Below are 24,358 nucleotides of genomic sequence, written 5' to 3' on the forward strand. Positions count from 1 at the left end.
AAAAAAAACTGCTACCAAAAGTGCATAATTTATAGACTCTGAGCTCACAGGCTATCTCCTCTCCCTATGTATAACACCTGTTGTACAAAATGAAAACCCTTAATTTTGATGTTGGGTTGTGCTGAATTCCCAGCACGTTGGAATTAAGGAAAATGAGATTGCAGCTGCTAGATCAGCTCATACTTTCTCTGCATACTGTTTGACACTACCATATATAGACTACAGACTGTTTATAAGATCCAGGCTAATTGCTCATTGGCAGTCATCATGGCAGGAAGCACTGACAAATGAATTACATGATATTAAGCATTGGTGTTCTAGTCAATGTGAGAAAAGAGAGGAAATTGTTCTTGCTAGGTTCCTGATAGGTCACAGTCATCTTACACATTTACTGAGGGCTGATGAAATGCCTGTGCATGTGAAAAATGCAATACATGTCTCACCATTTGTCATTCTGGTGGAATGCCAGCACTTTATATGAGAGAGGAATGAAATTTTTACCTATCTAGCCAAGCCATATACACTCAGGCAGTTGTTAAAAAATTCAGAAAAATTGCATGATGTGTTTAACCTTTTACAAAGAAAATTAATTTGTACAAACACATATGACTAATTTTATTTATATGTAGATACTTTTTTGTACAAACATTTTTGACTATTTATGTATTGCTGTAACCTTTGCTATGATGCAGTATGACCTTTGCTGTTCTTCCAGCAATAAACCAACCTCATTTTGTCAATGGGCACAATCACTATTTTAGCTGTATTCATAGCCTATCTGAGGCCAATTTTTCCAGACTCACCAAGTGTCTCTTTTGTTTTAAAATTTTTAAGATTTTAAATTTTTGAAAATCAATATTTTCTGTAAAAATGCAATATATAGATTGTTTATTTATTAAATTTTGTATATACATAAAGACTTAATACTTGGTTGTTTTAATCTGTGTAACAAACGTTTTTTACACCTTCCTTTTTCTATACCAATTTATGCCATTGCTAATCATGAATTTATTTTTACCTTGTATACTGCTATGATCTCTACTGGTACAGTATGACTATATGTGTCCTTTCATCATAAAATCCTAAACAAACAAAACAATCAACATTTGTCAAAGCATTTGGAACAAAAAAAAAAACCTACACAGACACTATTCCACAAATCCTGGTTTGAATCGGAGAGACCATTCCTGGATGTGGCACAAGTTGTACAGAACCCCAGTTAACTATAACAGAACCGATGGTATGATTTTATTTAGATTATGGCATACCACCCTATGTACCTATCGTTTAAAAGCAGGAATCACCACAAAGACTACTGTCATTCTTCATGCATGTGACTGTTATCCAGATCCTTTCAGTTTATCTTTGCTGAGTGTGTAGTGTTAAATGGCCGTTGATAATTGTTGTTTGAACTAGTAAAATGTTGGCTTGTAAATAATTAACTTTAGTTAGTAAATTATTTATTTGCATTCCATTGCATTGCTTTCTGTTTCAGATGCTTAATAATAGCAATGGCTATGGAAAGAAAAATAGTCAAGTGTATTGAATGTCTGGTTTAAGTTTGTTCCACTATCTGACTAATGTCTTCTGATGATAATAGGATTTTTCTTTTCTATTCTGGTATAACATTTCTGTACTCTATAAGTATACAAAACAATATACTTATATTCTGAAGTATACTAAACAAATATGCAAATTTTTTATCATCATCAGCTTTCTACCAACTGAACTTTAATCCATTTAAGCTGACATTGTGTGAACTCCAGACCTGTCAAATACATATTTATACCCGAAAAGTACATTTAACTGCTGCTACTGCTACCAAATATACCTCAGATAGTATTTTGTAGGAAAAAACCCAGAAAACCAACCCTTAGTTAATATAATGATCATCACTGGTTAAACTAAACATCTTACAAGTTTCATCACCTGTATATTGGATGACTTATTTTATATCACTCTTAAATGTAGGTAGAAGAACCTGTATCATGTTGGTGCCATATATTGATTAAGGAGTTGAATTGCACATCACCTGCACTCTGATGAGCAGGTGATGTGTGGCATACTGCCTCTTCTTGGCGTTGTGGCCCGTTTCCAGAAAAATAGGTTCTGGCACACCAAGTGAGCATTCTCACTACAAAGAATATGTTAACTTATAGTTTATTTTCTCTTGCTCCCTCATTCTTTTGTATCCTTTATTAATTTTTTTTACATACCTTCATAAATAAAAATATGAGGTTTAACAACACTGATATGTCCAATGCTGCTAAATTATATAATTGTTATACAAAAATTTTAATTTATCTTTCTGCCATAACAACTATCTAATTTTTTCTTGAAGTTAAATCCACTGCTTAAATAACTAACCCATTGCTGAAAGCCATTCTGCATAATTTCAGTCCTAACAGTTCATATTTTTTTATAATTTTCTTCTTCAATATGTGTTGCAAAACAAACTGAACAGAACAAAACATGCAATTTACAACATAATATGCTGGCCTCATAGCCTTAGTTGCTTCAGCCATAAGTCAGAACAGTCATAAACCAATTTTCACTATTCCATATTGTAGTCTTGTTGAGCCATGTACAAAAATTATCCTGCTATCTTAAGGCGCTGTGATCCACTTATAAAGCATCAGTTAAATTTTTCTCCATCTCATTTTTAGATAACAGTCATCAGATTACAGCTAACCAACAATCTCACACATTTACTCAAATTTTCTCTTGACATCCATTAAAATTTAGATAGGTAAAGTTGTGAGCCATAACCCAACCAGAGAGTATCATAACTTCCTTTCAATTAAAATAGTGTAACCAGCATAAATCCTGAATTCAGTTACTATTTTCTAATGCCTGTTTAGTCAACTTATATCCATTTAATACAATTTCTTTTTTTTTTTTTTTTTTTACTATATTGCATATACTAATTACATATACTATTGCATTTGTTCACATTAAATTTTAGACACTTCTTTCCTTAATACTTTTGAAATTGTTTCCAATAATCCTGTAAAGCAACTGATTACTCTTTCTACCTTCACACTATCAGCAAAGAGAGAAATTCTGTTTTTATTATTTGAACATAAATTCACTTATTAATATAATAAACAACAAGAGACCTAAGATTGGTAGCCTAATCTTTGGAGGGTGGTTAATTAAGTCACTTCAATGGTGTTTTTCTAGGAGGACGAAAGACATCAACTTAATTTTCCTATCCACACTTGATCTAATGGGAAAATTATGCTTGTGAATACAATATAATCCATAGATTCTAGTGTGGGGAAGGGACTAAATTTTTACAGTTTCAGTTGACTGCAGAAACCACTCACTTAGCAGGTTAGTCATAAACTAAGAACAATAATAGAATGCTTACATAAAAAGCTTCTTGTTCATAAAATTTTTGCCTGATGTATTGCACACAAGACAAAAATCCATTCTCCTCTGTGAGAAAAATAACCATCGTATTCTTTGCTGAACTACAAAAGTATATGTACATGTAATTATTTCTAGTTAAAAAAAAAAAAAATAAATGAAACACCCACTTAGTTACGTGCCAGATTAAGAGTTGTGATCAGTAAATAATCATATTTCCAATTTTTGCAGTTTTACTGATTGTAAAATATTTTCAGGAAGTGAAGGCATAATTGAAGATGCTATTCTACTTGGTGCTCCAGTTGCTGCTAATATTAATAGTTGGAGACCTTTTTCCCGTGTTGTGAGTGGCCGTATTGTAAATGGTTATTGCAGGTAAATTTATCAACTGAATGCAGAACTTTTTTTTTTATATATATAACAATCACTTTAATATTCTATTAATGTTAATTCATATGTTTAATGAATTTATTCTTAATACTGAATTTAGTAAGAATAGAGTAATTTAGATATGGTGGTATAGTAAGAATAAATTCGCAATTATACATCATCATATACATTGCATCATATTATATTGCAATACTGAAACGAACCTTGACGTGTAAAGATAAAGAAGTCATATTGCCTCTTTACCAGACTACCAGACTTTGATAAGATCTCACTTGGACTATTGTGCACAGGTCTGGTCTGCTGATTTCTGTGGAGAGAGTGCAAAGGAGAGTGTAAAAAATTATATCAGGATTGTGGAATATTGATTATGAAGATATAATAAAAGTTGAGAATTTGTAGGCTGTAGACACCAGCAAACAGGAGAAAGAGGATGATATGATTAAGACTACAAACTTCTGAAAGGGTTATACAGAATTTCAGTTGATGGAATTTTTCATTTTATGCACAGTGGGGAAAGGATGAGGGCATCCCTGGAAGTTGAAAACGAATGCTGTCAGGAAGGGAGTGAGGGCTAGATTTTTCTGTCACAGTGGTGTGTGAATGGAATGGATTGCCATTGGTTGTTGTGTGTGCAAGTAGCATTGATTGAATTTAAGAAGAGGTATGACAGCTGGTGCAAATAGTATGTCCTCCCTCATGAGTTCTTGACTCCCTGGAGGTCTCTCTTAATAATAATAAAACTAATTATCCAATTTATCCAAACTAATAGTTCATAATCCAGTTCCATATCCTCTGATTTTGTAACAGCCTTCTATGTTCTATCTTGTCAAAAGCCTTAGCATTGTCCACAAGTATCCATTTCCCCTGGTCTATCCCAGCCATATCATTATAAAATGTTTAATAAACCCATGATTGCATATCAATCATTGCGCTGCCCTTCTGCAATGGGATAATCATACATTCTTTCCACTTCTGTGGAATTTTCCCTATGCTGAGATTCATATTATAGAGCCAGTCAAAGGCTCATCCACTTCAGCTGAACAACCTTTATCCTTCATATTGATATCTCCATCAATCTCTATTGTGGATTTTATTCAGTTTATGCAGCATCTCTACTATCTTCTCATAAGATTTTGAAGTTTCTACATTTCTTGTAGACAGAGCATTGAACTTCACGTTGTATACACCAGATGGCTTTTGGCAAAATGGGCACTCAGTAGTTGAATAGTCTTTTTTTGCATCTGTCACTCTCATACCATCTAGATTGATTCAATGCAGTTATTTCACAGTCATAGAATTCCTTTGGGTTGTCTTTAGCTTGCAGATCCAGTTTCTTTTCAAAAACTTAGCTTTCCATACAGTACTTGTAACTCTACTTGATGAAGTCCCATGTGTGGTCTCTGGATCAAAGTTTTGGGATTGTCTAATCATTAGGGTGCCCCATAATTCTTAGTACAGTTTTGATCTTTAACTGCTTCAAAAGTATCACGGTTACAGAGTTGCAATAAATATCATTTAAAAGTATAACTATTACAATTTTTGATGCATGAATATTATTATTTCATTATATTTTTCTTATATTTTTTAGACTGATGTGATTGAAGATGGCAAATGTTGAAGAAAAAGTCAATTGCATCCTGTGGCTTGCTCTCAAGTCCATAACATCAGTAAGAAGAAATTCTCTGCCTATTATAACAAGGAGGTTCTCTAAAGAAATTTAATTAATAACTGGATTAAAAAATTCAAAGAAACTGGATCAATTCATGACAAACCCAGTTCAGAGAGGCATTCATTAAGGGAAGCGAACGCGGTTGACTTTTTCAGATGAAGCAACATTCCACATAAGTGGGAAAGTTAACCATCGCAATTGCCGCATTTGGTATACAGAGAAGCCTCAGGAAATGTGGTAACATGAAAGAGACTTACCAAAAGTTAATGTGTGGTGCAAGGTTAGGAGGTGTTGCATTATTGGGCCATTCTTTTTCATTGAGCTTACTGTCAGGGAGTGAATCTTATTTAGCAATGCTTCAGAATTTTTTTTTTTTTTATTCCCAAATTAAAGAGGTTAAATCTTATGAATAAAACCATTTGCCAACAGGATGGGGCACCGTGTCACTATGTGACGCAGGTACAAAAGTTTTTAGATGACACTTTCACAGACAGGTGGATCAGTAGAGGAAGTGTTCTTGCATGGCCACCTCGGTCACCTGACCTGACTACATTAGACTTTTTCTTACTGGATCACATCAAAACAGTCATGTATGCTTCAAAACTGCTTCTCTTGATGACCTTAAGACTAAAATTACAAACGCAATCAATGCAGTCACTGCTCAGCAACGACTAAACATTTTCCGGAACTCGAAAATCACCTAGTTATATGCATCGTACAAGATGGCGGTCATGTTGAGCACTAATAAGAAACAAATCATTGTAGATAAAACTTAATTACATACTCTTTAAGCTGTTATATACTATAAATCTGTAACTTTTAATAATGGTGTTCCTATTAAAGTTTAAAACTGCACTAAGAATTATAGGATACCCCATAATGAGAAGCTTTAGGTTAATAGCTTTTTTTGTGAGCAGGATTCACATTTACTAAAAACAAATACAGCCTGTTATCAACTTATGACCACTCCTACTTATGATGGCCATCCCATTAATCTTTTTATATTATTTTTGACTCCTGATGTTCATTTGTAAAGTCTAATGGTTGCAACTGTCTTGCCATTAGCAATCATGTTTGGGTATTAGTCTGTGTTGGCTACTATTTTTTAGCAACTTCATTAGCAAAACTGTTTTGTGTACACTGTACAATTAACATTCCTGAAGCTGACCTACACAATCTTAGCATTTTGGAATGTTAATTGGTAATATATCCTTAGGGTTCATGCAGTATATAATTATATATAATGTAGCATATGTGTGTGTGTGTATATATATATATATATACAGGGTGTTCGGGATAAATTTGACAGTTTCGTAAGGAAAAAGAAAATCTTCTTTGTATCTATTAAATTTAATGAATTGACAAAAAACATTACAGGCAGAGTTAATTACAATACTATCAACAAGATTTACTCAAAATAACCACCATTAGCATCGATCACAGCTTCAATCCTGCTTCGGAACCTCGAACAAGCTGATGCTACAGTCTCCCTGGGAAGGGCCGCAAAAACTGTTTTAATTTTATCCATTAACTGGGCTTTTGTATTACTGGAAGTGCGATTGGTGTCTTTTTCAACTGCGCCCCATACAAAATAATCCATGGGGTTAAGGTCTGGGGAGTTTGGAGGCCAAACATTTGGACTGGTGAAGTCGTAGAAATTTTCAGACAACCATTTTTGACTTTTCCCAGAGGTGTGGCAAGGGGCCGAATCCTGCTGCCATACATACGGCCTACCATTGGCTACCCTTGTTATCCAGGGCTTGACTACAGTGTTTAGCAACTCCACGTAGCCATCTGAAGTCAACCTGAGGCCCTCTTGGAAAAAATGCGGAGGCATCACATTGCCTTCAGAGGATACACATCCGAAAACCATTACAGTTTGGGGAAATTTAGTCTGCATTACACGAGGAATGTCCTTTGTACTGTATGCAAGCCATCTGTTATTCTGCGTGTTGTGTTTTTGATCCTGGCAAAAGTTTTTCTCATCGGAAAAGAACCAGATTGTTTGTGGTTCCGCAGGATGTTTCACTTTGCTTAGAAGTTTCTTCGCGTTTATCAAACGTTTTTCACGGGCCTTTTCTGTAAGCAGCTGACCTTTGCGGCGCTTGTATGAGTAGTAGCGGAGGTCTTCATTGAGTGCAAGCTTCATAGTAGAGGCTGCAACATTCATTTCACGTGACAAAGCCCGAATTCCAATGCCAGGGATCTTCAACACCTGTTCCTGCAGATTTGCGAGGAATTCTGCTGTACGAACGCAATCAGATCGTCTGCTAGGGATCTTTCTTCTTGCTACATCCTCGTAGTCACCATTGCAAGTCTCTAGTTCATGCCTGATTGTTTTTACTGTATTCAGGGAGCATTGGGCAGCAGTCGAAATATCCTTATTTTGATGGCCGGCACGAATCATCATGATACAAGTTATTCTCTTCCATGATTCAGGTGGGTTCCAGCTATCCATCCTTTCTGACATCTTGTATATGAATGAAGAAGGGTCCAACCTTTTAAATGAAGAGAAGTGTGTGTTAATACATGTGTGTGTTAATACATGTAACTTACGGAAAAATATAATTAATTATAAATATGTCAAATTTATCCCGAACACCCTGTATATATATAAAGCATTATTCACTTTTATCTGTAAGCAGCACAAATAAATTCACCACCAGCAGTAGTAATTTGTTTATTATGGAAATAATTTCAAATTATTCTCAGTAATAATTCTGAACAGAAAAAAACTAATTAAACATCATTTACCCTGTAAATAGCTTCTCTAACTATTTTTACAGTATTTGTCCACGTTGACCTTCAGTGGAATAAACACATTTATTTAGTTAATCAATTATTATGCTAATATTTTGCCTTGGTGGCCAAGGCATCTTCATGAGCATAAAGAAAAACACTGAATATGTGTTTTTCTTTATACTGGCAAGAGAGCAAATACAGACCGAGTGTTAATGACAGGATCCAACAGCTCTGACTTGCACCCTCTATGGGTACAATGATGGAAACTTGGCAGTCTCACAATGACTGTTTCCCAAACTTTTGGCAAAGGCAGCCAAATTTAAGATTTGTGTAATGCTGAGGCAGATCCTGGGAATAATCTCTCATATTTATATCTGTTCTTATATAAGAGGAAGGTTTTTTTTTTTCTTCTCATGTTTGTCATATTAATTCCTTTTTTCCTGCAAGCCATCCTACTTTGGACAAACAGGAAGAACAGTTAATCTGTCTGAAATCACAGGAATTATGTCCATTACCTGTATTACAGCTGTTGTGGAGTAGCAGACCATATTATGGATCACTGAATTCAGTAAAGGGGGGGGGGGAATAACTTATCTATTATACAGGAGCAGATATAAATCTGGCAGACTGCTCCCTAAAATCTGCCTCATTTTTCCAAAGATCTGGGAAACCGTTATTGTTAAAACTTCAAGTTTCCATCATTTCACCCATAGAGGGTACCTGTTAGGACTGTAGAATCCTGCCATTACTCTGTGTGTGTGTGTGTGTGTGTGTGTGTGTGTGTGTGTGTGTGTGTGTGTGTGTGCTCTCAGTGTTTTTCTTTGTGTCCATGCCTTAGTAACCAAGGTGAAATATTGGTGTAATAGTTTATTAACTAAATAAATTTAACTAGATAATATTATAGATGTCATTATTCCATCAAACATCAATATGAATGATAACGTCTAAACATTCACACCTGGTTAGTGATCTTACGCGGGAGTGATATAGCATGAAAAGCATGCCGATTCATTAAATATAAATTCAGATTAGTGAGATTATTGAACAACATGTTTGCATTCTTAAACACTGTTGCAACTCTGGCATTATACTTACTTGTGTAAAAATCAAGCCCTCTGTATGTACTATTGTACTAGTTTCGATGTCATGCTCTATGTTGGTTGACACGAACAACACTATGCTCTCAACACATCATGCTCTGCAGGATGAGCTGTGCAACATGCTGAACACAGAGCTCTGGAAGATTCTTTCAAACATCTCTGATGTTTCAGCACATAAAGAACTTAAAAAAGTGAAAGTGTACTTATCTAGAAATTCAATAATTTAGCCAGAAAAATGCATAACCCTAATTTGCCTCCAGAACAAATTTTGATAAACTGTTGCCCATTCAGCTTAATTAAGAAGCACTCATTGCCCTCAAACCTTAGCCACAATTTTGCCCTAGCTTCAAATCAAGTACCTAGTCTTTAAATCAGGGCAAAAAGAACGAGACATCTACAGTTTCCTTCCCATATCACCAGTAACATCCAATTGGATGTAGCCAACATTTTAAAATCTAAAGCATCCAAAAAAGGAACCTATCTTATGAGAAAATTCTATACTGATAAGCTATTCCAGAACATTATTACTAAAGTGAATGAGGGTAATGCTACAGCAGTAGCTGATTGCTCTGAATATGATTTAAAAAATATCAGTTTTACTCAGAGATCAATCTGTTTGCCACTTAATTAATGCCAACTCAATCCAAAAACAGAAAAAACACACTGCAGAAATAGTTCTCCTTGGATTGATTGGATTTCCAAAAAATACACAACAGAACAGCTCTCTCATTACAGGCCACACTTCACTACATTAAAAATTCTGTACACTTTAAATCTTGTTTATCAGACCTTGTCCTCAAAAGATACTGACATTATGGTCAGTTTTGATATTGCCTCCTTTTTTTGACTAATGTACCCCTAAAAGAAACTTCAGAATTCCTCAAGACTTTTTCACCCCTGACATAGCAGCTTTATTTAGTTTTACAATGAATTCTATCTCTGTTCTCTATTTTACTTGGCAGGGAAAAACTTACCAGATGATTGAAGGCAGATGTTGCTTTTGTGTTTTCTTTGCTCACACTGATGATTATGACACATAAAAAAAAAATATTTGTACAGTAAGTAGTTTTTACTGAAAACTCTACAGGTCTCACTCTCTGAAAAATTCATGATGCTTCTAACATTTCATATCACATTAAAAAGCAAAGCTATTTTGATAATGGAGCTGCCCTTTTATCACAACTAGGCTAAAATAGATCTTAAGTAAGTGAGTATAATAAATTTAGTTTAATCCTTTATCCAAGTGTAAGCAAACAAAGCTTGCGCCTGAAGCAACATGTAGTAAAGGTGGACCAAGCTCTCATCACTCCTTGTCTCAGTATCTCCCATAATGCAAAGTACATATCCTTGCAGATCTTTCTCTAAATCCAGAGTAATTTAATAATAAGGTGGTACACCTTTTGGCAACTCGTATAAGTAAATATGACCTCTCCATTGCTTCTGCCTTAGTATCACCACTTCTGGGTCTAACTCCCACTGACGAGACCTAAATAAAGGTTGAAACCGGTCTGGGTAGTGGCCCTTCCCTTAATGCATAGCATTATACATGTCTGCAAGGAGATATGCTTTGCATTATGGGAGATACTGAGACAAGGAGTGATGAGAGCTTGGTCCACCTTTACTACGAGTTGCTTCAGTCCTGAAGATACTTCAGGTGCAAACTTTGTTTGCTTACACTTGGAATAAAGGATTAAACTAAATTTATTATAGTCTAACCAAGTGGAAAATAAACTTCCAACACCTTAAGTAAGTGAGATTTATTTAAGGAAGGATTATTAATTTGACATATCTTTGTACATTTCTTGAAAGTAAAGAAAAGAAAGCAATATAGCATATTATTTGGTACAAGACTTGATCAGAGATGAGATGGTATAGAATTAGAAGTGTTGAAGTACCAATAATTGAGCATAGAAAATTTATCTGATAAACTGAAAAATGTAAATAGAACCAATAATGAAAAAAACAAATTTAGCAAACTGAATTTTAAGAGTTGAAAATAAAGAATAAAAGGAACAGAAAACCTGTTATATACATGGAAAACCAGCAACTTGATTGAGTGCTGGCCGTTCATTTTGTTTAAAACATCATTGGATATGGAACAGAGAAAACAAATCAAGTTTGACTGGTTTTATGTAACAATGTACTAAGAAGAGTTTCGTTGGTTTGAGAGAAGTAGAGAGTAATTTATTTTGTTTAATTGTAACAAAGACGAGAGTAGATAAGATCTTTTTTGCGTTTATAGCATAGCAAGTGATTCTTATCACTGTAGAACAACATAATTTGGTTATCTTTTCTTAGAAATTGATAATTAAACATTATGAATAATGCTGACCTCAATTTCAGGGGTATGTTTGAATTGTAAAAGGTAATAGTAAGGGGATATCTTACTGGTGGAATTTGGGTTATTGCCAGTGTTTTTTTTTGCTTAGTGGTGGAAAATGAGTAATTAGGTATGGGAATATTGCAATCACGATAATATTCTTGTACATGACTTTATGGAATGAATTGTAGATCCAATATAACAGGTATTGCATTCTGACTAACAGTAAATTCATAAACAGGGCTCAACAAATTATGTAAAATCCTACTTGCCATGGGGGAGGAGGGAGTGATTGGGGGTGCTATTGTCATTTAGAGAACAATTCCAGTCAATGGCTAATAAGAATAGAATAGTTCATTGTATTACATGCATATTCTGTGTTTTCTTTGTTAAAAATTTATTTAGAAAGGTTTTTTTTTTTTTTATGGGAAAAAAAAATTGTCTAGTCTGTAGCTGCGCGCTAACAGGCAAAATCCACTTGCCATGGGAAGGCAAGTGGACAAACATACTGGTTGAGTCTTGCTTAACAACAACATTATGGCATGGTAACACGTCAATCTAAGCTGTTGTAATTATGTTTTAGTAAATTTTATAGCTTGTTGCTGGTGGTGAAGATAGTTTTGTTATAATTTGAATTATAACAAAATAATTTGAGGGATGTGTTATAAATGCTATGGATATATGGGATTTTATGACTGTGATTTTGATATGTTGCTTTGAGAAGAAGAATGTACATGATTTGTAGTGAGTGAATAGCATAGTCTGTTAGTAGTTGAGAGACTGTCAAGAACTGAAGATCTCTTTCAGACAATTCAGTGATTTTTTTGTTTTAAAGCCATGAATTGGGTTAATGTGACAGATTTTTTGATAGGTGAAATTCAAACAATTTCGAATTAGTGGGCTTGTGGTATGCTTTGGTACTGATATGATGATCAAATCTAATGAGGGTCAAATTTAAGAATATTATTATTATTATATGAACCTCCAAGAAGTCTAAAGACTCGTCGAGAGAGGGCACCTACTTGACAACTCTCCGTCTCCACCACCACTAGTATTTTCACAGACAATCACAAACATTCATGCCTACAATGGGATTCAAACCTGCAACCTTTTGGCTGGAGAGCAGATATGCTATATGCTAACCAGGCTAGCAAAGAAGTTTATGGATTTGTTTTCTTCGTATTCAATGGAGAATTTTAATCTGCAGCTGAAGTTATTGAAAGTGCAAAATAACTTTATATGGTATTCGCGTTTCCAATACATATTACTTCAACGTATCTAGCATGTTAAGAGATACTGACAAGTAGTGCAGGGAATAGAAATTGCTTCCATATGGCCAAGAAAAAGGTTCATGGAGTAGACTGCTAATGTTCACCCCCATGGGAAGACTGAAAGTGATAATTAAATTATAATAATATCAGAAAATAATAATTTGCTAAGATTATTTGTGTTAGTGATAGGATATCTAAAGGAGATAATTTTGTACATTCAAATAGGTTCTGTTCATTCATAGGCATTGTTTGATGTTTAGGGAAGCATATCAACATTTGCATATCTCTGTGTGTCCCCCTCTCTTTAGGCATATCGACATTTGTTCCTTCTTTATGAGGGGACATTTAAAAAAGAAAGAATATTATTCAGTGATATGGTGGCTTGTCTGATGTGTTGATTGCTATTTTTAATTGTACATTTTGAATATTTTAGCAATGATTTTAGCTTGCTAGATAAATTTGAACAAGGGGACCATGATGATCTGTGAGTGTGAAATTAATGAACATATGAGATAGCCTGGTTTGTGTATTTTGTCTAAAAATAGTATGGTGGTGGTGGTGGGGGGGGGGGGGATTTTACTAAATGTTTTAAACTGGAACAAATCCTGAAACACATCCCAATGAAGAATTGGATAAGTACCAGATCAACATGATAGGAGTTGATAAATACAATTTAGGCAAAAACAGTCAGTGAAAGGGAGCAGCTATAATATTCAATGCCAAATCTAGGCTAATCATCTTCAGTGGCAGGCGATTATCAAGTAGAGTGATGTGGATAATTATTAGAATGAAGAAATCTATTTGTGTCTATGGTCCCACAGAAGGTTCTACAAAGGTTGAAGTGGTAGAATTTTTTGAGACATTAGAGAAAGCATCTGACACAAAAAAGGAAAAGTTGGTCCTTGTTGTGGATCTAAATAACAGAGTAGGAAATGATTATCAGACATACAAAAATATTTTGGAAAAATTTGGAGAAAAGAGCAAAGCTAATAATAATTATCAACAATAACATAGTCTCATTGACTATGTTATTGTTGATAGTGATGTTTTCTCCCAGGTGCAGGACACCAGAGTGTACAGAGGATTTGAAATTGGAGGTGATCACCATTTAGTCTTGAGCACGATAAATTGAATTTCATATAGAAAAGAACATGCAAGAAAGTTTTAAAGTGAATAAAAGTTGAGCAGCTCTCAGATGTGAACTGTAGACTAAAACACTAAGATTATTCAAGAAAAAATGAAAGAGTTTGAGAACAGGAACAAAACCTTAGAGATTCAGTGGCAAGCCCTGAAGAAAGCATTGATTCATCCAGAGAGGCATGTGATGAGGTTGTCTGCAAAGATAGAAAAATCAGAATTCCATGGTGGACACAGGAAGGAAAAGAAGAAAACATATCAAAAGTTCCTGGCAAATAAGTAAGCTTGTGCTCTTAGAGAATACAGAGACTAATGTAAGAAAGCTAAACAAAAGTCATGAGAAGACTGGTAAGAACATAGAAAATGAAGGCGGCGGCAAGATATTCTGCAGTTGTTGAAGCTCAGAAATGGAGGAAAGAGTGCCATAAAAGGAATTAGAGATGATAAAGGTGACAGGAGAAAAGATATCCTTGAAGTATGGAGTAATTACTTTGAAAAATTGCTAAATGAAACAATCAGTGACAGCATAATGGTAAAAAACATTGACCAGGAATACATATCCATACTTGAAGTAGAAAAATGCCATCAAAAGCCTGAAATGTGGAAAGGCAGCTGGGTAGATAATGATTGATGGTGTAAAAGTCTTCCAGTGGCTCCACTGCATAGTTCAGAAGGGCTGGGCAGAGGGACAAATTCCCAGTGATTGGAGTAGAGCTTTCATGGTACCCATATAAAAAAAGGAAAATAAAACTGAATGTGAAAATTACAGAGGTGTTCCTGGTAAAAATTACACAAGTATACTTGAGAAATGGTTGAGAAGGATTGTGAAAGAAAAGCTTGGTGGAGAACAAGCTGGATTCAGGCCAAATAGAGACTATCAGGATTAGATTTTCACTTTACAACAAATAGTTGAGAAATCGTGGGAACACAGCAAAGATCTGTATTTAAGTTTTGTAGACCTGCAAAAGACATATGGTGCCTTTTGCAGGTGCCAAGAGAAAAGCTATTCAAAATGCTTCAGTTATATGGTGTCAGTGGGGCATTATATCAAGCAATACTTAGTCTTTATTTGAGTTGTAAGTCAGCAGTTAGAATTGCAGGAAGTACAGGAAGATGGTTTGATGTTAAATCTGGTGTCACACGGATGTAAATTATTATCTATATGAATCACATTATGAAGGAAAGCAGTATTAAACCTTATATTAAAATTGAAGATGTTAATCTCAGCTCTTCACTTTATTATTGTTATTATTACGAGTGACTCCAGGGAGTCCTTAGACTCATCGAGGGAGGCCCTAAACATCATGTCCACACAACTATTCAGCATTCTCACAGTAGCTATCATACCTTGCCTTGAACTCATTCACTGTCATAGTACCCACCACAGACTCTGGCAGCTTATTCCACTCATTTACCACTCTAAAAGTAAAGAACCCAGCTCTAACACCCTTGCTAACCACACTCTGTCCTCTAGTTCTCCCACCACCAGTCCTGATCTCAAAAATATCCTCTGAATTAATCCTATAGAATCCCTTTAGCAATTTGAATGTCTCAATCATATCTCCCCTCCTCCGCCTATCAACTAGTTTCTGCAACCCACAAATCTTCAACCTGTTCTCATATGGTTCATTCCATAGACCTGTTATCATCTTAGTCACTCCCCTCTGGATCCTCTCCACCTCCTCCCCATCAAGAAGGAACCGAGGTGACCAAATCTGGGCACAGTAGTCGAGATGAGGTCTTATCAAGGCTCGGTACAGAGGTACAATAACTTGCTTGTCTCTGCTCGTCAAGGTATTTTTCAACAACCAAGTGAGTTGATGAGCTGATTCAGCTACTTTTGCAATGTGCCCCCTAAACTTCATCTCCCTATCCACCAACACTCCCAAGTCCCTGGCCTCATCAATCTCCTGGAGTACAGTTCCACCAATGTGATATACTGCTGCTAATCTTTTCACCCCCAAAATGCATAACCTTATATTTTGCCACATTAAATTGACATCCATTCTCCTTAGCCCATACCTCCAATCTATCCAAATCATCCTGCAAAATTTTGACATCTTCTGCATTCACTATTACCCTACCCAACTTTGCATCTTCAGCGAACAAATGAACTGTTCCTCTTAGATCCTTCCCTATATCGTTAATGAATGAATTGAACAGCAGTGGTCTAAGAACAGAACCCTGCGGCACACCACTAATCACAGGCCTTTTTTTGGACTCTACTCCTGTATAAACTACTCTCTGATATCTCTCCATCAACCATCCACCTATCCTTCTCACCAACCCTATATCCATTCCCATATGTTGCAGTTTACGGATTAGAATTCCATGTGGTATCCTGTCAAAGGCCTTAGTCAGGTGCAGCAGTATCACTGTAAACCCATTACCCTTGTCCAGTTCAGCCGTCACTGTGTTATAAAACTTAAGCAAGTTACTGAGGCATGATCTACCATTCACAAAGCCATGCTGTTCCCTGTACAGTATCTCATTTTCATCAATCCATTCCTGTATTTTTCCCTTAACTACTTTCTCCAAGACCTTGACAATGACTCCTGATATGCTGATTGGTTGGTAATTTTCAACAGTAGTCTTGGATCCTCTTTTATGCAGTGGAACTATTTTCCCCTCTTTCCACACCTTCGGGACTAAACCAGACTCGAGACTCAGATTAAACAACATGGCTAAGGGCGCTGATAATTCTTTAGCCACTTCATGTAAGACCTGTGCCGGTATACCATCCAATCCCACAGATGTATTCACATTAAGGTTCTGTAATAGACTATTCACCTCCACTTCATTCATAACAATTCCCGTACAAACTAATGGTTCCTTCATTCTTTCATTGTCACCACCTGGATGATATACTCTTGCAAAGTACTCACTCAGTAATTTCACTATATCGACTGATTCAGTGACCTCCTTACTATTGGCATTCCTTAAAATCATTCTGCTGTGTACAGTTTTTTTTTTTTTTTTTTGCTTGCAGCATAATTGAAAGAACTGTTTGGGATTCTCTTTAGCTTGCATAGCTAATTTCCTTTCATAATCCACTTTTGCTTTTCTTACCACACTCGTTACCCTTCTGGCCTGCGCTTTATACCGTTTGTGTGCCTGCAGGTCACCTTTCTCTTTAAATTCCCTCCACAGTTGTTTCTTTTTTTTTGCAGCTCAAGCTTAATGGTGTTATTCATCCATTTAACCCTTACTTGTTTTACTATTCGGACCCTAGGTATACAATCAGCCATAACCTCCTGTAAATGCTCCTTGACCACTTCCCATGCTCTATTGACATCCAGCCCTTGCAGTTTTACATGCCATGGCACTGAACCAAGCAGTCTCCTAATCTTGTCATACTTGCCAAACGGTAATTCCACATATACCCTTCTTAATCGAAAATTCCACACCTTTAGCCATCTCCCGGGTCAAGACCTTATGATCACTCTCACCAATAGGTGGCAACATGGTAATATTCATTAGTCAAATTCTCAGATGCTATTACTAGGTCAAGCACTCTCAAACCCCTAGTATTTTCAATTACATGCTGTCTCAGATAGTTATCCCTTAATAATTGAATAAAATCCATTTCTTTCCTCACATGTGTCCTCTCCTCCTACCAATCAACGTTACCATAGTTGAAATCCCCCATAATAATTACCCTCCTTCCACTCATTTCATCAATTTGTTTATGCATACTATCTCTACCATCAATTCTATAGCAGCACCCAACTGTATATTTTGTTCTGCCAGTCTCAATCTCACTCCAAATAGCCTGCAATACAACTTCAATTCTCCTTGGCTGCAGTTCATCAGTTATCATCAATAACACGCCTCCCCCCCATTTTATCCTCTCTATCCCTCCTAAACACACTATAACCTACACATTCTATCCCACTAACTATATCATCTTCTGACAGTCATGTTTCACTAATGCCAATAACCTGTGGCCAGGAAGAGCCAACCAAGGCCAAAAATTCTTCCTTCCTTCTTGTTCCTAATACTCCTGGCATTAGTATATATATGAAATGCAGAGGTCCCTTTGTCCTACCCCTATCTTGATGCATTATTCTAACTATTCCATTCCCATTACTTGTCTTTAGTACTGGCTCGGGTACATTATATACATTCTTACACTCAACTGTCTCACTGATGTCTGCATATCCACTCCCCCCCCCCCTCTCCTTGGTAGTTCTAGTTTCCCTGGTTCTGCACATCCATTTTCACTTCATTCAGCAACACTTTTTCCAGTCTCTGCACACCAAATCCATTCAAATGCAGGCCATCCATCTTGTATAAATCCTTTCGCCCATCAAACTTATTCCACACATCCACGAATTCCTCACCACACCGTCTGCATAACCTGTGCATAAAGTCATTTGTGATTATGGCCCTCCTTCTAAACTCCTCTCTGTCTTACCGCGGCAACAGACTCACCATCCTAACTCTATCACTCTTTTCTTACGTTATCTTTAACAATACTTTCAAGTCCTCTCTCATAAAAAATTTATCTCCTTTCAATTCATTCGTACCCGCCATAACTATCAATTCTTTCACCCTCTGTTTTTGCGCTCTAATACTCTTACTTACATCCTTAAATTTTGCACCCAATTTAGTTAAACCCCCACACCTCTTAATAACGAGTCACTGTACAACATTCTTTCCTTAATTTCTGAAACTCTCCCAGTCTTCCGCTTATTTTTCCTTTCAAACACTTGCTTATTTCTGTTAGCCGAGGCATTCTGGAAAGAGTTTTGCAGGTGCTCCAACTGCTGCTGTGCATCACTCTGCGTAACCGTTCGATCTCACTCCTTACAAATAATTCCTCATTTTTTTCATCATTTAAACCATTTTCTCTCTCTGTATAATTGCTTTCACTCTCTCTTTGATCACCGCTCTCATTGCCATGTTGTACAGCATCGCAATTCCCTATCAAGCCACTATTTTCACTCGCATTCTGGCTTTCTTCCACCACAACAATCTCATGACCTGACACATACTTCAATTTCTCACTTTCCTTACAGTCTCCCACCATTATCACTTTCCATCCAAACTACAGCCTCTTTCGGGAAGATCTTTTAAGTATATCTAGTACATGTCTGCAAGATTCCCTGACTAAATTGAATAACTGTTGTAAAAATTTGGTGTGAAAATCAGCAATTACAAGGCAGAAACATTGAAAATATCAACTGCATCGTGAATGGAGATCCTATAGAACAAACAAAACAATTCAGCTACTTAGACACAATTTTTAGTTGATAGTAAATTAAATATGGAAATCGACAACAAAATCAACAAAGCCAGTACATCAACTGAATAAATTCACATGGAATAAGAGAGAAATTAGTCAAAACACTAAATTATCTGTGCACAAGACAGTGGTATAACCAATTTTAACTTATGGATCTGAGAGCTGGGTTAGAAATAAAACACTAGACCAACAAATAGAGACCACAGACATAAGTCCTGAGAAAGATTAGGAGCATGAACAGATGGCATCAATGATAATATCATATTAAAAAGACGATATTAGGAAAGAACTTGATATTGTTAGCATCCAGGAATGTGCTATAGCAGAGCTAATCTCAGGTGGTATGGTCACTTAAACAGAATGGGAGAGGAAAGATTGGCAAAACAAGTGTTCTCTGCCAAGTTGGCAGGAAAAAGACCCAGAGGAAGACCAAGGTCGAGTGGCTTGATACAGTAAAAAGTGTCTTAGAAGACAGAAATGTAAGATATGATAATGTTTAAGTCTTGACAGATAACAGATTGATTTGGAGGAAAATTGTAAATAGGAAGTTAGTAATGATGTAAATTTTTCATGTAGTACTATCATATCCTGTACACCCCTTGAGGGTACATATCAGGAATTTGATGATGATATATATGGCTGTTTTAAATAATTCTGGAAAAGGCATATGACAATGTGCCAAGAGAGAAGCTATTTAATACGCTACAGTTATATGGTGTCAATGGATCATTATATCAAGCAATACTTAAGTCTTTATTTGAGTTGTAAGTAGTTAGAATTTCAGGAAGTACAGGAAGATTGTTTGATGTTAAATGTGGTGTCACACAAGGATGTAAATTATTCCCTCTCTTATTCATTATCTATATGGATCACATTATGAAGGAAAGCGGTATTAAACATGATATCAAAATTGGAGATGTTAAACTTCTAAATAAGTCTGCAAGATTCCCTGACTAAATTGAATAACTGTTGTATTAGATATGGTATGAGGTTTAGCAATAAAAAAACAAAGACATTGAAAATGTCAACTGTGTTGCGAACCTGAGAACCTATGGAACAAGTAAAACATTTCGGTTACTTAGGCACGATTTTTAGTGAAGATGATAAATTAAATATGGAAATAGACAACAGAATCAACAAAGTTGGTATGGTAGGAAGTCAATTGAATAAATTCATATGGAATAAGAGAGAAATTAGCGGAACACTAAATTAGATGTATACAAGACAGTGTTCAAACCAATTTTAACTTATGGATCTGAGAGCTGGGTCAGAAATAAAACATTCAAAGACTAGAGACTACAGATATGAGAGTCCTGAGAAAGATTAGAGGCATGAACAGATGGCATCAATGGTAATATCATATTAAAAATGAGGATATTAGGAAAGAACTTGACACATTGTCAGCATCCAGGAATACGTTTGCAGAGCTAATCTTAGGTGGTATGGTCACTTTAACAGAATGGGTGAGGAAAGATTAGCAAAACAAGTGTTCTCTGCCAGGTTGGCAGGGAAACGATCCAGAGGAAGACCAAGATATAGGTGGATTGATACGGTACAAAGTGCCTTAGACGATAGAAATATAAGATCTGATAATGTTGGAGTCTTGACAAGTAACAGACTGATTTGGAGGAAAATTGTAGATAGATAGGAATTAGTAATGATGTAAATTTTTCATGTAGTACTATCATATCCTGTACACTCCTTGAGGGTACATGGAAGAAATTTGATGATTATGATGAATTTTTCACTGTCATGTTCGATTGTTCTGTGGTGCTGAAGGTGCAGAATTCCATTTTATGGATGACAATACCACAACACATTGTATACGAGCAGTGGAGATGCTTCTGGAGACTAAGGATATTAATCAAATTGAGTGATCAACATGCTCCCAATATCTCAATCCCATAGAATATGTTTGGGATGCAATTGGGAGACACATGACTGCTTGAAATTCCCATCCAGCAAACAAGGCCTCATCCTCAGAAAGAGGAGTGGGTCAATTTCCCTCAAGAACTCCTGAATCACTTATCAGCTCTCACAATGCCACATTGTTAGAGCTGCATCGGACTTCAAAAAAAAATTTGTAACTTTTGCCAAAAACATATTGCTATTAATTTGTACAAAATTTATATGACACATTTTTTGTGTAGTATGATTTATTAGTATCTTGGTAATATATTTGTCATTTGGCTGTAGTCATGAAACTGTTTTCATATACAGGTAAAAATGTAGTTTATCCTTAGCTTTGGACAGCAGTTTTTCCCCTATTGGAATATCAAGTTTAATATTCCTTAATATTGTAGTTTACAATTTATAAATAACTGAGATAGCAAGAATTTTTCTTTATACCTGATTTAACATCTGTCTCCTTCAGTTCTAACTGCTAGTTGGCAACTTACATGTAAGCTGTGTATTGTACTAAGGTTCAAGTTATTGTTTTCAGTGTTACCCTCACTTTTTTATATGCTTTTTGAGATCACAATAATAATCTTTTTACACTAAATGTTTATTACAAATGTTATGTGATATAACATAAAATGAGTTGAAGAATGATCCATAACTTTGTAAAATATAGTTCATTTTGATGTGATCTTTGTCAAATTCAAGATATGTGAGGAAGGAATTCTGTTGAGATTTTTATCTATTCATCTCTGCTTTTATGATACTGAACTCCAGATGGTTTATTTTTTTTAATGTTGACTTCATTTTTACGGGAGCTGCCTTTTACCTTGATACTGTGAACTGCTTTCATAAAAAAAAAGTTAACATCATGGCAAATTAAAGAAATAAAACATCTAAATCTCGGTATCACAACAAGGAATGATGTGTAGATAACAAGCATGATAGAAAGCACTCTTCCCTTTATATCATGAATTTGATAAAGATGGAGTCAGTTCGCAGTATCAAGGTAAAGATAGCTCACATAAAAATGAAGTGAACACTACGGCAGATTAAAAAAAAAAACAGTACTTCCATGTTCTAACTCTGTTTTGTGTATTTATTATAAATAGAGAAAGATCACTATTTATCTTGAGCCTGCAACTTTCATCCTTCTGTCCTTGTAAAACTAAATTAAAAAACAAATAATGTTATACAAGTTTTGCCTTGAAAATCTCCAAATAAATTTATTTTTATAATCTCAGCAATGAAGTTAGTGTAACTCAGTTATGTATTCAGCAGTTGAAACTTTGTTTAATTTTTAAAGTATTATGCTGCTGTTTGTAACCAGAAAAATTTCAGATATTCTAAGATGTTGCTTTGTCTTTGTGACATGCCATTCCAGATATATCTTCCTCTTTTCACCTCCCCCCCCATCCACACATCATTTGTCATTGTGTTGAAAAGTAGCTCGATAAAAAATCAATAGCCACAGCATCTTATATGGCAAAAATGATTATAAATGATTTTGTAAATGCTGAAGCAAAAAAAAAAAAAAAATGCATTAAATGAGCTTTCAACTTTTATTGGGAAACTAGATGACACATCTGATCTAACATTAAACAAAACATTAAAGTTCAGCAAGTTACAAAGATATGCATGCAGAGAAAATGAAGTAAAAAAAACCTGTGCAAACTGTATTGTTTACATGCAATTTTTCCAAATAAAAAAAAAAACTCATGTTCAATACCAGCAATAAAAATCTTAGTGTGTGCATATATATATCATTCCTCTGTTAGAGTAGTGGAAGAACCTGTATCACATTACTTCCATGTGTGAAGTTGAAGGTTTGGAAATAAGGAACCTATTGACATCGTGATTGTAGTTGTTAGGGGAACATTTTGTGAGTAAGATTCCAGAGAACAAAGGTAAATGAAATAAAAGAGGAAAAGCGGGTTTAATGCAGTTGGACAGTAAAGGGATGGATGTTAATCAGCTTCTGGTCCCAAAATTGGCATACATCGAATGATGTATGCCAGTTTTTCAGAGCGGTGTCCATGGAATCACCTGAATTCTGATAGATAGTTGTAACTAATGTATAAGCCTATTATTTTTCTGGAAATAACATATACTAAAATATTAATTATAATAACAATACTTTATTTCAGCAAGGATTACAAAAACAATGATCAAAAACACTGTTCAAATGAGGCTGAAGAAAGGCAAGCAAAGTCAGGCCTAGAGTCCTAGTGGGCTACATTTGGTGGCCTTGGCCATTGGGCTGAAGATCTGAGGATGAGTGCTTCCCAAATTTGGGGCAGTCTCATGCACCCAAATTTGTTGGGGTTTGGAAATTTCAAGTCTGAGGGGCAGATTTGAGGAATAGTTTCTCATATTTGTGTTTGCTGTGGTGAAATAGAGTGATCTTCCAGCATATCCTGTGGTGACTGTTTCAACATGATCAGAAAGTCCTGAGCAACTGTACTGCCAGAACCAGATGTAGTCCTTGTGTTCAGAATTCTGATATTGGCTGTCTGCCTGTTTGGCTGTAGTAGGATAGTTTGCAACTGCAAGAGACCTGGTGGGTCTAGGAAATGTGGCTGTCCTTTGATGGAGACCAATTTTTTATATGGTCCATAAGTGATTTTAAGGTTATATTTCTTAGGATTTTTGACAAGTTTTCAGATGTGCCCGAGATATACAAAATGATGATAATCTTAAGTAATCTTTGCTCTGAAAGGGGGGGGGGGGGGCACTGTTATGAAAACTGATTAATTTTGCCCTGCTATATAGGGTTTCTATTAATCTCATATTTTTGGGAGGAGGTGGTTAGGTTAGTGCCAGGGATCCATTTCCATTAAGCCACATGTAATCATAGTGTCTAGGAATGGGAGACGTTCTTTTCCTTTTCTAAGGTAAACTAGATTCTGGGCTATTGATTGTTTAGATGTGTTAAGAAAATATGGAGCATATACAGGCCCAAATGGAGAACACATCATCTATGTCACATAGATAGACAGTGGGTTTATGTGGAGCAGAGTTTAAGGCTTTTTCTTCAAAAGTCTTCATGAAGAAGTTGGCCAGGAAAGAAAATTGAGATCCATAGGGTGGATCTCGAGTTTTCTGATCCTGTAGAATTTTCCTTGCCAAACGAAATGGCCTGAGTTCATGATGAACTAAAACAGAGCTAAGATATCCAGAGAAAATATGGCTTAGATGAGGTCTAAGGTA

The 24,358-nt window shown here is 35.7% G+C and overlaps 1 protein-coding gene across 1 annotated transcript in view; it reads left to right on the forward strand.

Annotated features, from left to right (window-relative positions):
* The window catches only part of LOC150105381 (transmembrane and coiled-coil domain-containing protein 4-like), a 298,911-nt gene that overhangs the window by 245,190 nt on the left and 29,363 nt on the right, over positions 1 to 24,358 (forward strand). The window contains exon 12 of the mRNA XM_090393942.1: positions 3,630 to 3,747. Within this exon, the coding sequence (XP_090250068.1) occupies positions 3,630 to 3,747 (118 nt within the window). The remainder of the gene's footprint in view (positions 1 to 3,629; positions 3,748 to 24,358) is intronic.

The sequence above is a fragment of the Typopeltis vanoorti genome, chromosome 6 (genome assembly GCF_054136105.1).
Source record: "Typopeltis vanoorti isolate ZY-2024b chromosome 6, IOZ_Tvanoo_1.0, whole genome shotgun sequence".
Lineage (NCBI taxonomy): Eukaryota > Metazoa > Arthropoda > Arachnida > Uropygi > Thelyphonidae > Typopeltis > Typopeltis vanoorti.